General features: G+C 31.7%; 1 protein-coding gene across 1 annotated transcript; it reads right to left on the bottom strand.

Moving 5' to 3' along the window:
* Positions 1–755: 755 nt before the first annotated feature.
* LOC101213906 (probable galacturonosyltransferase 4) lies at positions 756–5,610 on the bottom strand. Its single transcript, XM_011656530.2, has 9 exons — positions 5,202–5,610; positions 5,085–5,122; positions 4,948–4,989; positions 4,713–4,833; positions 4,464–4,633; positions 3,343–3,611; positions 2,828–3,185; positions 2,072–2,647; positions 756–1,411 (listed from the first exon to the last, which is right to left on the bottom strand). Exons 1-9 carry the CDS (start codon positions 5,299–5,301, stop codon positions 1,136–1,138), a joined length of 1,950 nt encoding a protein of 649 aa, XP_011654832.1. The 5' UTR covers positions 5,302–5,610; the 3' UTR covers positions 756–1,135.
* Between the last annotated feature and the right edge of the window lie 10,926 nt (positions 5,611–16,536).

Raw genomic sequence — 16,536 nt, 5'->3', positions numbered from 1 at the left:
GATTTGTATGGGTGAGAGTGGCTAGATTGTTGACTTAATATGATTATCATTTTGGGGACAAGACCGAGTGGGGAGCTGGAAACATAATCGCACAAGATGGAATTCAATCATTCTCGTCTTTAGGATAAGTAGATGTGTGTTCTCTTAAACGAGTGAGGAGCTGGAAACATAATTGCACAAGATAAGTAGACCTAGATTTAGGTCATATTTAGCATTTGAGCTAAATTAAATTTATTTTTAGGCTCAATTGAACTTTAGCTCAAGTAAATAATATTTATCTAAATCAAAATAATTAAATTGATTCAACCTTCGTAATGAAAACAACCTTCATAATAAAAACATGTGACATCATCAGAATTGGTCGATTTATGTTTATATCAACATGTGACATCATCAAAATTGGTCAATTTATGTTTATGTCTAGGACACATGCCAATTTTTTAATTAGTTTCAAATTCAATTATTTGTAATTTTTTATCATTAATTTAGTAAATGACGTGACAATTTGTGATTGGTCTCGAATTTTTTTTTCAACAGTAATTTATTTAAAACAATATTTAGGGTAGAAAAATCAAACTTCTAGACAATTACACAACTCAACTCAACTACGGTAATGGCACAATTTTTGAAAGAACTCACATAAAATAATTCAAGTTAGACTCATTCACGTTGCCTACTATCAATTAGACAGAAATCAACAAATTCGCTCCTTATTACTCATCCTCCATCACCACATGAAAATGCTAACAAACAAAGTCACAAAATAACATATTTATATTTCTTATTAACAAAATTTAATGTACACATTACATTGCATTGGTGAATTCTTACCCTGTTTACCACTTGGTAAATTTCTAGCAAAAAACAAAACACTCTCAATCATTTACAATTGAGCTACATCTGAGATCCCACTTACCCACAATACAAATCATTCAAAAATACTAAAATAATAACTGGTAACTGATAATATGATTCACTCACTCAACAGGATCTAAATTTTAAGGAGTGAACAAAGGTATCTCTACATAAAGAATTGACCTAAAAATGACAAATTTACAAAAGAAGGGGAAAAGAATGCCACCTGAAGAACTATATGACTCTGTTGCTACCAGAAGAAAGCTTTGAGGTCCCTTTGTTATGGATTAATATTGCATTGTCGAAGGTACTCCTGGTTGAAATCAACATACTTCATCCAGTAGTTACGGTACCTGGGTATTGCTATCTCCAGCCAAGGTTTCATGTTTCCATTGTAATGTATGACGGCAGCTCGTTCGATTTCCTTTTGGTTGACACTAGGGTTGTATCCGAGGCCTAGAACGTGCCAGGATCGGTCAAGAGGATGTATGCGCTTCCAGAATGTTATAAGACCCGGTGGCAAGGTTCCCAACTTCCACAATTGTCTGTCATGGTTCTGGTGTACAAGAGATGAGAAGCTTTTAGAATTTGATGGAAAATCCATGGCAAGTTTGATGGTGGCAAAAAAAAAAAAAGAAGAAAAGAAAAGAGGCAACGTAGAAATATTTTAATCCCCTTTTGGACTCGATTCTGTTTGTCTTCTAATTCTACTAGAGACTGTAGAGTATAGAGGGTATCATCAAGATAAGAGTCAGACGATCACTAAAATGTATAACTGAGAATAAAACCAATTAAAATCTAATTCACTTGGAGAGCTAAATTATAAGAATATTGTTTAAGTTATCCTCAAAAGAACAAACCATAATAACTAAACTCACATTTTTCAAATTATACGGACCAAATTTATAATTAAACCCTGAAAGAAAATTATAGATTTTTTTTATAACTTAGAAATTCACTGCTGAAAGAGAAATGAATTAAAAAAGGGAGAAGAGATATGCCAAAGACTTGAAGGTTATAGAAAAGAGTTCCAATAGGCCATGGTATGTACGAGATCATAATTAAAAAAGTGTTTGAAAAAGAAGACACCAGAGGGAGGCAAAGAATCCAATCGAGTCCCATTTGCAGCAAAAGGTAACATTTAAGAGGACAGAGATGGGACCAGATTCATGAAAGGAAAAAGTTTAAGATAAGTAAGTAATATTCGAAAACTTACGAGTTTCTGCCATGTGTGGTATACATCAGTTATGTTCTGCCTCTTCCATTCATTCAAATCAAATATATTCATCCCATAAGCCCAGCCACAAGCACGAGGGTCAAAATTCTTTGATATTAGCTCATTTGAGAAATTAAGATACTTATCAAAACGGTGAAAACTCTCTCCACAAGTCTCCACTGCCCCATTTACATTCCCCTTCAGATCAAGAGACCAAAGGCCAGTAAGGTCTTTCTGCACAACTATGTCATCATCCAAAAATAGCACCTTGTTCAGTTTTGGAAATATCTCTGGCAAGTAAAATCGGAGATGATTCAAGATAGATAAATACTTTGGGTTCCGGAACTTCATATTTGAATCAGAATGGGCTCTATGAGCTTTGAAGTAATAATTTATTGCTGATGGTGAACCCAATTGCTTGAGAACTGGACTGTAACTTGAATTTAACCATGAGAATTCTTCAATACTCTGAACCTGAATAGTTGCTTTTCTATACAAATTAACCATAAACCACATCCTCATTGCAGCATAATTGAGCCGGTCAGTAACAATGTGAAAAACATGTTTTGAGGGATCCTGTCAAATTTCAATGAAATTAAGTAAGTTGTGATGTTGTAGCAAAGATACATTCAAACTCTTCCCTATACCTGACTGTCAAGGAAAAACAGAGAATAAAAATCTAAAACACCTTCATAATCTTTCATTTTTCTTTTTAAGCATAAAACGTCTATATTTGTGGGTAGAAGATATATATACCTTTGCATGAGCAGTTGTTGAATTTACAACAACTGCTGCTGCCAATACATTATCTGAGAATAATGCATAATGATACAGACTGGAGTCTTCTAGTTTTTCTTGATTGGGAAACGACAGCTGAGAATAATTTAAGTTATAGTATTCAGTCGTCAGGCGTAAGGGAAGACAATGAAGGCCCTTAGGAAGCGTTTTTGCTGTTAATTGCGACAAGAACAATGCTTGCTTTTTGTGCACTCGTAGCTGCTCCTCCGTTGACTGGAGCATAGCCCGAATCTTTTTGACCATCAAAGCACAGTCATCCTGAATCTGCTTTCCTCGGGTCAATGTTTCGTCCATTGCCCTTAACTTCTCTTGGGCACTGCATTCATCAGGTATATGTAATTAATAATCAAATATTGGAAGCTAAGACTACTATCCAAAATTATCACAAATTAGAATGTGGAAAGAAACAAAGTGAATATGAAAATGCCCTACAAGATGCCAAATATTAACATGCTTCAGAGGAATACACTTACTCCCTGCGCAGCTCTGAGTCTTTGTTTGCACGACCTAAAATGCGTTGAATGTCTTTCATCCGTTGATGTAGTTGTCTAATGAAATGAACATTATTCCTTGTGGCTGAAAGGGAAAGAAACAGTTTTGCCTGTACAAGTTGATCTTTAAGATACTGAACTTTGGTATTTGGTGCAGAAGCTTCATCATCGTCTTTTTCTGCTTTATACGATTCTCTTGCCTTGCGATCCTTGTCCGTAGACTGGATAGATTGTCGTTCACGTTTTCTTTCCTGGAAAATCAATCCACAGAAGGAAAGGAGCCGGGTGAAAAAGAAGATACTGGAGATGTACATGTGTACATGCACACTGTATACAATTGTTTCTGGAAAGAAAACCATTATATCAATACTGAACTCAAAAACTACCATAAAGACCACCAAACCAGAATGATTTATACATAACAACTACCGGAGTTAGTAATATTCTAAATTACCAAGTACTGATATAAGCTTCCAGAAGACAGCAGAACCATCATAAGTTCTTAAGCTAGTACATTGACATAGTAGCATACTTGCAGCTGGACGGCATTATTTAAATTTTGATTCCACAAAATACTAAGTTAATCCAGCAAGGGTTACATTTAATATATATTTTCTTTAATAATAAGTGGTTAGAGCCTTTGAGTATTATGAAAATATTATCGACAATAATTTTAGTCTAGGACAAAAAATAGTGAAATATGCATGAGAGCAATCCAATGACAGTTGTTGTTTCATCAAAATATATATATGATATCAATCCAAAATAAATGTGACTGAGACCTTGCATCTTGAATAATTATCTTCCACCGTCATCCAGCTGAATTAAAAAGGTAGAGACGAAAAACAAGAGCACTAATTTGAACAATTACAACAAAACAGTCAAAGAAGAAAAATCCGTTCTCCTGCTCCATTCATAACATAGAAGACATGATGAACGGAAGAACTGTTCTCTATATTCCGGACCCATCAACGTTCTTCTTAGTTCTTAAAAGATACAAAGAAATGGAGCAGAGATTTATGAGAAACGAAGCTCTTTTACCAAAATTTCAGAGGCACTAAGGAATTTTTGCATTAGTCAAGTGAATTCTGTATGTTTTCTACCTTCACATGCTTAGGGTCGGATTGAATCAGTATGCCCTTGCTGAGATTCTGCTGCCCCGGTTGGTCGGTGATCTGCCTGACATGGTTCTCACTGATCGAACTAACGTTCTCATTCGTAGTGGACAGTGCACGAGTAGATTTATACTCTCGCGATTCCGGTAATTGCAAATCTGTAACGATAAGATTTGCAAAATTGCACAAGCGCAAGAGGAAAAAAAAGCTCAACTGAAAGAAAAAAAGTTAAAATACCATGAGCTGAGGCTTGACCATCGGTTGAATTCTGTTCGATAGCAGATGCATCCGGGTCTAGATGAACCATATTGTTAGAATACACAGCTCCGACGGGTTCTTTAAGTGTCCTAGTGGATTCCTGATAGAAGAAATAAGACCGAATAAGCAGAGATCTAGAAGTTAAAGCTAGAAAAAAGTGGAGGAAGGAACCAAAGAGAGAAGATATAGAAAGCAAGAACAAGAAATTACTTACAAGAGGAAGTATATTCAAATGTTCAGAATGACTGCTTAAAGTCTGTGAAGAAGAAGAAAGAAAAGAAAAAGTAACAATGCATATATTAATACAGGCAATTCAACAAAGAGAAAAGAAAATCGCAGAATTGCACTTACAAAGCTTGAGAAATCGTCTTCGAGAAATTCACCTCTGGCTGAGAAAAAGAGAGAAAAATAAGTAACACAATGTAGTGAAGAAGTCGACAGGAAATTCAATAGAGAGTAGGAACTTACAGGAGGAGAAATTGAAGGATCCAAGACGATTAGTGTAAAGGAGAATGGGAGCAATGACAGTGATAAAAAGCATAAACAGCACCAAATTCCTGACCACCATTGTTGTTCCTTGTGTTGTGTCGGTGAGATTTGAAAAGAGAAATGGTAAGAAGAAGAAGAAGAAGAAGAAGAAGAAGAAGAAGAAGAAGAAGATGAAGATGATGATGATGATGATGTTGTTGATGATAATGATGGCGGCAATGGAATTTTCTAACGAGGAGATTGGGATTCAGGTCCGTATGGTACGCATCGCATCAGCCATAGCCAGACTTCTTTGTTCACTTGGAAGAGAAATACGACACGAGAGAGAGAGAGAGAGAGACTGCTTGTGGAATTCCTACTCTACTTGTTATTCCATCTTTCATTTTCTTTCATAAATTAAAGCGATAAATTAGAAATAAATAACCACACACACGGAGGATTCTGCTTTGATTTTATTTTTCCTTTCTTTTTTATTTCAATTTTAATCCCTACCGTTGGAAAGAAGATTAAAATCTAATCCATGTGGTGTTAGGGCAGTTTGGATTAACCTATATAGTTTGAAATAAAAACATTTATGTCTTTCCTATTTCTTCCTCACTTTTGTTTTGATATTAAAGTATTTTTATTTATTTCAAATTCCCCTAAAAAAAACCACTTCCAATAAACGCAACACAAGTTATAATAATTAAGTTGATAATACACAAATTTATTGTTTGCAAAAATGGCAAAAACAAAGCTCAACTCACGTATACAAATGTAAACTGTTACAAATGCCCTTGTCTGATATACATTTGATACACCAGATACACATCTGGTGCACTTAAATATCCCTTGATATACTTAATACTCCTCCATACACTTGATGTACATTTGATGTTTCTTGATAACCTTTGGATCTTAATACACTTGATGCATCATGATACTATTTGATACACCTTGATAGACCTAATACTTCTTGTTACACTGTATTCTCCTTGATACACTTTATACCTTTTAGGTCTTGATACACTTAAAGGATTAACTTATAAGCTTAATGTCACACCCCGCCTCGCAGACGCCCTTGCTAGTCCTGCGAGACGTAGCGCGACTAGAGTACTTTTGGCACGTTCAAATGCCAAAGGCTCTCATTCTTAATGTCCTTAAGTTTTGCTTAGTTGCTTAAAAGCTTTCCATTGTAAGTAGGTGATATAAACAACTTATCATACAAAAATAAACCAACACAATCCTTTAGTAATCTTTGTTCAAGTGCTTATAACAAGTTTATATACATAAACATAATACAACAAATTTTAACTTAAGCTTAAACGCCTTGACTCCCTTCTCACCTAGCAAGTCTTTCATCCTTCCTCGCTTGGCCTTAACGTCTTTTTCCTGAAAGATGAATTTTAAAAACAAAAGTTTAAAAGACTCAGTGAGGTTCTTAGAAAACCTTTTCACGATATATCTTTTGTATAAACATCATTTCACCAAACATATCAATTTCATACATAAACATTCATTTCACATAACACATATTAATTACCAAGCATTCCTTTCACCAAGGATCCTAAATCACTCTCTACGCTAGGTTACGTAACTTCGTGTTTAAACTATTGAGATCGTCAGCATCCGAGAGTATACAGATTTGTCCTTGTTGCTCAGGCTGCTAAGTATAATATGCTCCTTTCAACGCATTAACTAGCATTTCATCACCACATAGTCTCTTTCACTCATTGTGGCCTTTACTCTTTATGTGAATATAAAAGTTAGCTCATTCAAAGGAAGCATTTAACGATTTGAACACCATTTCATAAACATTGAGATCAAATCATGCTTTGAAACATAATAAAATATGTTGTAAACATAAAGGTTTTTTCATATAAATTTCTTTTGGAGTCTTTCATATTTAAAATCATCATCAAGAATTTATAAAAAAAAGCTTGAAGTCAATATAAAATATTTTGAGAAAAAACACATTCACAAACTTAGCCTTACACCTGAAATGCTCCTTCTTTTCTTCTTCTCCTCGCGTAGTCTTCTCGCGAAGACACTTTGACAACATTTCCGCTCTTATGCTTTTCTTTTAAAATTTCAGAGTAACAAATGACAAATGTCCTCTATTTATACTACTCTTAAAACAGCTTAGTCATCCCCAATCGTTTTTCTGCTTGTCAGCTCTCCCTCTTAGTGGTGTGCAAGCTTAAGGTTTTAACCTAAATATGCTTAACTCAAACACTACATTTGGCCTGTTAACACACTTAGGAAATTTTCAAGAAATTTCATTACTTCGTCTCGCTTAACTCTTCATCTCGCGAAGAACCTTAATCTCCTAACCTTTCAAAAGTCCTCTCGCATAACCTTTTTCGCGGATTAACCAACCTCTTCTTGCATAAGGTCCTTTTGGTGAAGTTGCACTTATACTTCAGAAGTCTTCCTCACAAACTACCTTAAACATCAATTTCTTTAATGCATAACTCTAGTCCAAAACACCTAATTTAGAACACTTAGTCAAAATTTTACTTCTTAAATTCAAATTTTTGGTGCGGGTCTCACATTTAATACACTTGATACTTTTTTGGTACATTCAACAAATTTGATATGTTTGATACACCCGATTTACTGCAGACACACTTAATATTCCTCACTTATACATTTAATTAATTAAATACAATTGATATGCTTAAAGTCCTACTTATACACTTGATACACTATTGATATACACTTGTAAACTTGAATCATATACTTGATAATGATTCACTTTACTAATATGCTATTATGCTTTAATAATATATTGTTGATATACTTGATAATGATACACTAAGTTTTTTCATTCATATACTTAATAATACTATAATAAACTGCATAAAATTTGAAAAAATGAAAATCGTGTAGTAAGTATATCAACCAATTGATACATATAATATAAATACATCACAACATTGATATACAAAACTGAGACAAAGTAAAACCAAAACAAAGCTAATGTAAGTTTTTTTTAAAAAAATCATTTGAAATCACATTTAACTCAAAATACACATCGAAGAAAGTAAAGAAAAATCACAAATAAAGTTAAATTACTTTGACCTACTATTATATTTCATATTGCAATTATTGTACTTTGATATCCTAAAATCAAGATTAAGACAGAAAAAAGAAATAATTTTTCTGCATAAGAAAGAGTGACGAGGGTCTTAAAAAGTGAGAGAATAAATAAATAATGAGTAAAGCATTAAAAAGAAAAAGAAAGAAATTATTAAAGGTAGTTCAAGAATACTAATAAGTTTAAGATTGAGAATATTTTTAAAAGTAGCAAAATTCTAAAACAATATCATATATTTGCTATATCATATTTTCAAAATGTTACTCAACAATTTTCCTAAAACAAAATATAAAATACCTAAAATAATTTTCATTACAATTGAGGGAGATAGTGGTGGTTGGTGTTGGCTACGATGGTGGTGTTTGGAGCTCATGAAAACTTGGAGTTGATGGTGGACCGGTGGTGGTTGGAGTTGGCTAACCATGGTAGCCACGACAATCTAGTGGGAGTGAGTTCTTTCGAGACGTATTGATAGTTTTAAAAGTTATTTTAGTAGAGAGTAAATAAACATACGTAACTTTTTTATAAGTTTTTTAATAAATATTTTTTTCAAATGTTGATTTCAAGTGTTTATAATAAACTATAAACTAAATTAGAATGTATTTGGAATGACTTTGTAAGTATTTATAAGTGTAAAAAGTAAATGTTTATATTATAAACACTTTGAAAGTCAATTAAAAAGGCTTTTTCTATTTATAAATTTATTGTTCAAAATATATTTTGAGCGGGTTGTCAAACACTTCAACATTTTGCAAAAGATTTTTTTAATAAATATTTTTAAAATTTAAAAGTTAGCTTTTATTTATTTTTTATATATATAAAACTCCATCTTACGGTTATAAAAAGAAAGTAGTCAAAAATAGAAAATTTGATAAAATATTTTAACATATAATAAAATTTTCAGATTCTATCAATAACAAACATTGATAGCCACTGATATGATAATTAGTGATAAAAGTCTATTTTTATATTTTGTTATAACTTGTAAATATTTTAATTTATTTTTCTATTTTTAAAAATATCTCGTTATAAAATCCGTATAAATAATAAATTAATTTTCATAAATATAGCAAAATAAAAAAGATCATAAAGCTGACCATATTTTTAAAATATTCTAGGTTTGGTCTTTTTTTATTGTCTTTCTTCTCTTCCTCTTATGCTATTTTTTTTTCTTTTCATTGTCCTTTTCTCTTCTCGTGCGCTTTTTCTTTTATTTTTTTAAATTGCTATTTGATTCAAAATCGTATACCAAATATAAAACATCTATTTTTTAAAATTGTTATTTGATTGTGTACCAAATATAAAAGATTGTGAAGAAAAAAATTGTTGGAGTATTGAAAATTGTTGGAATATTGATAGCTAAATCTAAATGATCGTGTACAAAAATAGCAAAATCTAAACGATCTAATACCAAATAATCTTTAAAAAATTGTTTAGATTTGCGTAGCCAAAGTTAAATGATCAAATATAAGCAATTGTGTACCATATTGAAACTATCAGATAACAAATTTAAACGACCTAGAACTAAAAAATCTTGAAAAAAATCATTGAGATTTGACTATCCAAACCTAAACGATTATGTACCAAAAAAATTATTGAAAAAATTGTTTAGATTTGGCTACCAAAATTTAAACAATCAAATTTAAACGATTGTGTAGAAAAGAATAGTCAAATCTAAACGATCGTTTACCAACTATATTATACGCGCATTGGTGCCAATTAAATATAGAACATTTTTTGTATTTTTCATCGTGAACCTTTTGACTTTTTCATTTTTAAAATTGTTCTCTATAACAATTTAAATATTTTATAGAAGATCTTTAGATAATATCGGCATATAAATTATTTATGAGAATTTTATCGAACATCAAAATTAAATTTTATGTTTATTTGTGTGAATATATATTTGAATGGATATCATGTATATATATATTTTTTCAAATAGTTATACCTATTTTTGTCAACAAATAAAAAAATTATTTATATCAATTATAATTTTTTAATTCTTTATTATGTACGTATAAACTATAGATTTCTTCTGGGTTGTTATAGAATAATATATATAAATGGGACGATGTAGGATAACTTTATGTCTCCTCATTGCCATACTTTTGTAATAAATTAATGTGTTATCCTTTCTAGATGAAACACACATCTTTGATTGTAGATTTATAGGTTTCTTTTCAGTTTATGCAATTGATGCAGATGAGATTCAATCCTGGTAATGTAATGGTGCATGATTTTTCAAATATATGTGTTAGTTGAGTACAATAAATACAATTGATACGAGTGAATTGCAACTGCTCACTTAATGCAAAATAATAGTTGATTAGGAATTTGATAGTTTTTTTAAAAGAAATTGGATGCATCTACTAAACACAAAGTTGAAAAGTTTAAGTATTGTTAGACATACATTCATTTTTATATCTAAAAAAATAGGATAACGTTGTTTTTCATAATCCAACCAAATTTAATAGAATAATTGAAGACCAACAATTAAATGTTCTTTCTTGTAAGATAGATGAGAAAATGAGAAATGAAAGATGAAGGGTCTTTTGAATTGATTTTTGAAGTGTTTAATTTTTAAAATAATTCATTTTATGATAAATGGGAGTGTTTTGGTCTTTTCTGTTTACATGGATCATTTCAAATTATTGAGAAATCTTATTTTTATTTGCGTCCAAATATTTGTTTGTGGACAATGATAGTTTGAGTTGAGAAAAAGAAAGTAAAGAATGAAATAATGAGTTTGAGAGATGTCGGTGAATAGCCATTTAATGGAATCGTGAGGAAAAAGATCAAGTAAATGAATGTCACTTCATTCGTCGCTATGTTCAATAATTATTTTCGTTCTCATTTTTCTTAACAAATTGTAAAAGTTATTACTCTTTTAAATGGTAAACTGAAATTAGAGGGATGCTAGGACTATATTTGACTTCCTTTTCGTAGCTTAACACTTCAATATTTCACTACTTATTCAATAAATCTCCTATTTATAGAAAATAATGATCTACCCATATCAACAAGTCTAGTGCAACTAAAATCACTTAATTTGAATCTAAACCGAGTCAAAACATGAAGAAGGACAATTTTGTTAGTAAACAAAAATCGGACGTCACGTCACCCTAACGCCCGCGACGTTGATACACAACACTGCAAGGCGGTAACTGTCGAGTTGGAGCAGCGCTACAGCTCCCAACTTAGAGATGTGGGACTACAAAATTTGGCAGAGATGCATTGGTGCGGGCGAGCCTTTTCTTCCCGGAGCCAACTTAGTGGCTTATTTAAGCCCATTTCCCCCCTCTCATTCATAATTTGCACTTCATTTTTTGATTTACACATTCTTGGATCCAAAATTATCTTCTAAACTTCTCTCGATCCAATAAACAAAATTCTTTCCATTTTTCTTCCAGAAATGGCAACCTTCCTTGAGATTTCCTTTGGAACTACCTTGAAGAATATGATCAACTAAGGTACCTTTTCGGGAATGCAAGTTTTAATTAGTTTCTCTTGAGAATTGATCTTCTTATTACCTTTTGATTTGATCTTTACTGAAACTTCCTTTCTTGCTTTTGAAAATGATTCTTATTTGATTGACTTGATCATTAAAGATTTCTTGAATTAATGTATAATTTCTAGAGGCAAACACATTTTTTTGAAGCATGATTGATTGTGAATTGTTGTATTGATCTTTAGCATGTCTATCCTATTGATCTTTCTTTATTTCCGCAATTTGAATTCAACCAATTAATCTTTCTTGAGATAGAAGCACTCCTTGCTTTTTTAGAGTCCCAACCTAAAAGTCTAGGATATCTTAATGCAATTTTAAAGATTTTGTGGGATACGCTAAGATGAAAGCGTTTCCTTTTCAATTAGTATGGATTTTGAAGTTGTTTCTGTTGGAACTTATGTCCTAAAACTCATATATTGTAAATATAATTTATTGACTGTTATTAATAAAGTGTTATTATTGTAATAACCAATTGATTAAATTATTAGTTTTGTCTTAATAACTCAAATCCAATAAACTAACATCCTAAGTTGTTTAATGAGTTTTGAACAATATGTAGAGACATACAGAGATCAATGTTCAAGATCGGCTTAAAGGGTTTATAGTATAGGGATAAGGCTGAGTACCTTATCCTGGTAACACTATTGATACGACTCACTTTGTATTTGACATGCAAGTGAGAGTATCCTATGCAATGAGTTTGCATAAGTTCGGACCGATAAATAGTAACCACTAGATGTAACTCCATTAACTAGTTAGGTTTCTAATTCACTAGGATGACCTAAGTAACTTAGTCTTAATCCTGAGTATGTTATGAACTCCTGTTCGCGAGGGATTGTCCTTTGATTTGTACGGGTGAGAGTGACCAGATCGCCAACTCAATAAGCTTATCATTTTGGGGACAAGACCGAGCAGGGAGCTGGAAACATAATTACACAAGATGGAATTCACTCATTCCCTACTTTAGGGTAAGTAGATGAGTGTTCTCTTAAATGATGTCTTCAGGTCTTGAACAAAGGGCCCTACCCTTTTTATGGCACGAGAGAGGTTTCTGTTTATTGGTAGGACCATAAACAAGTTGTTCATTGGAGGAGCACTGATATTTAAGGGTTAGAGGTAACTTAGAGGTAAAACGATAAATTGACCGAGCTGGTGTTACGAACACTCGTGACGGACTAACTTACTGTTATTGATTTATATCCGTGGACACACAAATATATCTACAGTGAGAAGAGTTCAACTGTGAGTTTTTAGTGGAATGTACACACAGTTAACGAATGTTGATTAATGTGGTTAATAAGTTTAGTCAATTAATCTCATATCGTTGTAGCTTATGATTTGTAGGTCTATTAGGTCTCCTTCCTAGCTCATAAAGGGTAATGAAATTTGTTTATATTTGTTGTAATTTGAAATGTTCAAGTTTACTTTGGAAATTAGTTTAATGTATAGTGATACATTATAATATAAAGTATGTTAAACTTATTATATAAATTTAATTTTGGATATGACTCAAAATTAATTTATGAGAGATAAAATATTTGAATGAGTTTAAATATTAATTTAATGTGAATTGGATTCATATTAAAATTATTTATTAAGAGAGAAGCTTATATTTGAATATGATTCAAACTAATTTAAGTTAAATATAAGATATTTAACTTAGCGATTAATTAATTGGATGATTAATTAATAATTTAGTTTTATTTAGTTAAATTTGATTTAATTAAATTTATAAAGTAATATTGCACAGATATTCATTCAAATAATATTTAAATGAAATATTAATTAAATATGATTTAATTAATTATATTAATATAAATGTATAAGATATTTATTCAAATAAGATTTGAATGAAATATTAATTAAATATGATTTAGTTAATTATTAACTAATTGATTAATTGTTAATTAACTAGTAGATTTGATATTAAGAATCTCATGATTCTCTCCTACTTCTTTTCCCATTCCAAGAAGGAAAAAGAGCTATAAATATATAGAAGAAAAAAACTAAGGTTCTTTCTCTCTACAAAAAGAAAAAGTGTTTCTCTGAAATATCTCTAAACATTTTTCTATCCCAATTGGTTCCCACAAACCAATATCATCTCAGAGGATAAGAAGGTCTCTGATGAGTGGTGTCCCCAATTCAATGATTTGTAGATTCAGAGAGGTCATCGAAAGTAAGTTCTCTATCTTATAAATTAAAAGCATGCTTAATTTTATATTTAGAATTTTGATTCTAAAATTTTGTCAATATACTGGTATTTTAAGATTTCCAAATTAATTTTAGTAAGGGTTCTTTAAATTATTCCGCTGTCATATGACTTTTATCCTTCAGTTTTTTGATTCATTGCTTGAGGACAATTAGTCTTGAAAGTTCAGCAATTATGTCTAGTTTGTTGAGGAAGGCTATTAGGCATTTTGGATGCCTGAAAGTTGGCGTTTTGGTTAAACAAAGGCAAGAAGGTTAGTTCTTGGAGGAATCTGAGCAAGTTGCATTCCTAAAAGGTTAGTTCTTGGTGGTTTGCTCTAACATTTTGTGGTAAGGAATTTAAGACATTTGAGAGAAACTTTGTAGAATGAAGTTTTATCAAAACAATTAGGTATTTTAAGTTATGAATTATATAAGTCGGGTTATGTAGTTTGTGCAAGGAAGTAGGTGAGATGGTCATAGAGGCTAGGTTAGCGTTTTGGACAACTATGTGGCATGTTTATAGTAAACGGTTTAAGGAATAATCCAAGTGTCTTAATCATATTCATATGAATTTTGATGTAGAGATGAAGCTTGAGGTGTAATTAGGAGCTTAAGTGGTAAGTCTAATCAATGTTGAAGTGTCAACATATTTTCATGCAATAATTCCTATAAATAGGCAACTTCAACAAAGGATTTCTCACAACTCACTCGATCAGATTAACTTAAATTAGTTCAAAAACAAAAAATTGTGTCTAGTTTGTTGAGGAGGACTTTTGTGCGTTTTGGATGCGAGAATGTTGACGTTTTGGTTAAGGGAAGGTGAGAAGGTTAATTCTCGGGTGAATCTGAGCAAGTTGCACTCTCGGAAGGTTATAGAGCTCATATTTTAAAATTTTACTCTGGAATTTTGAGATAAGGAAGTTATGACATTTTAGAGGAACATTTTAGAAGGAAGTTTTAGCAAAACAGTTATGAATTGTAAGTTATGATTTTTCTAAGTCGGATCATATATTATGGACAAGAAATTAGGTGAGATGGGCAAAAGTGTTAAGTTATATATAGATGTTATTTTGGAAATATTTAAGAGAAATTTTGGACATTTTCATGTTTACGGATTAATTATGGATAAAATATGATTTTTTCTAGTCAAGAAGAGATTGCGTAAAGTTATAAGTCAGGGATTTAGACATGTATCTGTGAGTGGAAAATGATTTTCTTAAAGTATTTCAAAGCATGATTTACAAATGATTAGAGCTAGTTATGAATTGCTTTTAAGCATGTTAATGTTTAAAGTATTTATGCAAGATTATTGTTATTGAAGTTATGTTATTGAATGAGTTAAGGATTTCTTATTGCAAAAGGATTTAAGGTTTATGACTTAGAAATGTTTTATCGGAACCAAGCTATCTCAAAATTACTCGTAATGAGGCAGACTTAAGAATTTACTCGTGACGGGACAAACTTAATATTTACTCGTGATGGGGAAGGATTAAATTACTCGTAACAAAGAAGGATTAGAGATACTTGTGTTTGAGCAAGAAAAATCAGGATTATGTTTTACTATTGGTATAAGGTTAAGGCTTTCATGTTAAGTTTTATTGTTCACGGTTAAAAGGATTTAAATATTATTGTTACAAAGATTTACGAAAAAGTTATTTAGGAAGCTACCACTCACTAGCCTCGTTTAGCTCACCCTTTTCCAAAATGTGTTCCTACTTTCTAGGTAGATATCATATTCTCAGGGCCTGAATAGCTGTTATTTGTCTGCTGAAGGATTTTCTTTAATTATCGTATGTGCCTTGTTGTATTTATGTTTAGTTAGTTCTTTGTTGTGTTAGACTTAGTTTATAGAAAGGTCGATTGTAAGTTTGTTTTATGTAAATAAGTTATGTTTTGTGTCTGTATATGAATTTATCTAAGGTTTATGTTAAAAGGAAAAAAGAGTTTCTTCAGTTATGTTGTTTATAAATCAAGTGTTAGCTTCCGATGTTGTCCTTTGTTTCAAGGGTTAAGGTTGATGGTCAGTTGGTGTCATTCCTGAAGTGAGCGATATCGGCTGGCTTCACGTCACGTCTGGAGCCAAACAGGCAGGTGCTCAGGGTGGGGTGTGACATAGTAAGCATCTCACATGTTATGATCATGACCCATAACTCATCTCCTAGAATTAAAGCACACAATACAAAAAGTTATGGTAAGCGCATTTCGTGCAATGACCTGACTTAGTGATTTATTGCAGTTGCACTATACACACACGAAACTATTAAGTCCAAACCCACAAGCAAGTTTTTGACACCATTGCTAGGGAATTGGTTTATGGATATTTGAGTAGTGTCCTACTTTGAATTTGGACAAAACATTTGATTTTGGTGAATCACGTGATTAGTCAAAAATCGCACGAAGAGGTTCAAGGTACCGGAGTAATTTGTGCTCTTGCCTTAGCTCTAAGATTTACTTTTTGTCTCAAAGTCTCGCTCGAGATCTCTTCAGACTGCGCTTTAACCAAATGTATCTTTCTTTTCTCTCGACTGAACATG

This window comes from Cucumis sativus, chromosome 1, assembly GCF_000004075.3.
Source record: "Cucumis sativus cultivar 9930 chromosome 1, Cucumber_9930_V3, whole genome shotgun sequence".
Lineage (NCBI taxonomy): Eukaryota > Viridiplantae > Streptophyta > Magnoliopsida > Cucurbitales > Cucurbitaceae > Cucumis > Cucumis sativus.
The sequence above is the reverse complement of the archived record's forward strand: the minus strand, read 5'-3'. Positions and strand labels throughout refer to the sequence as shown.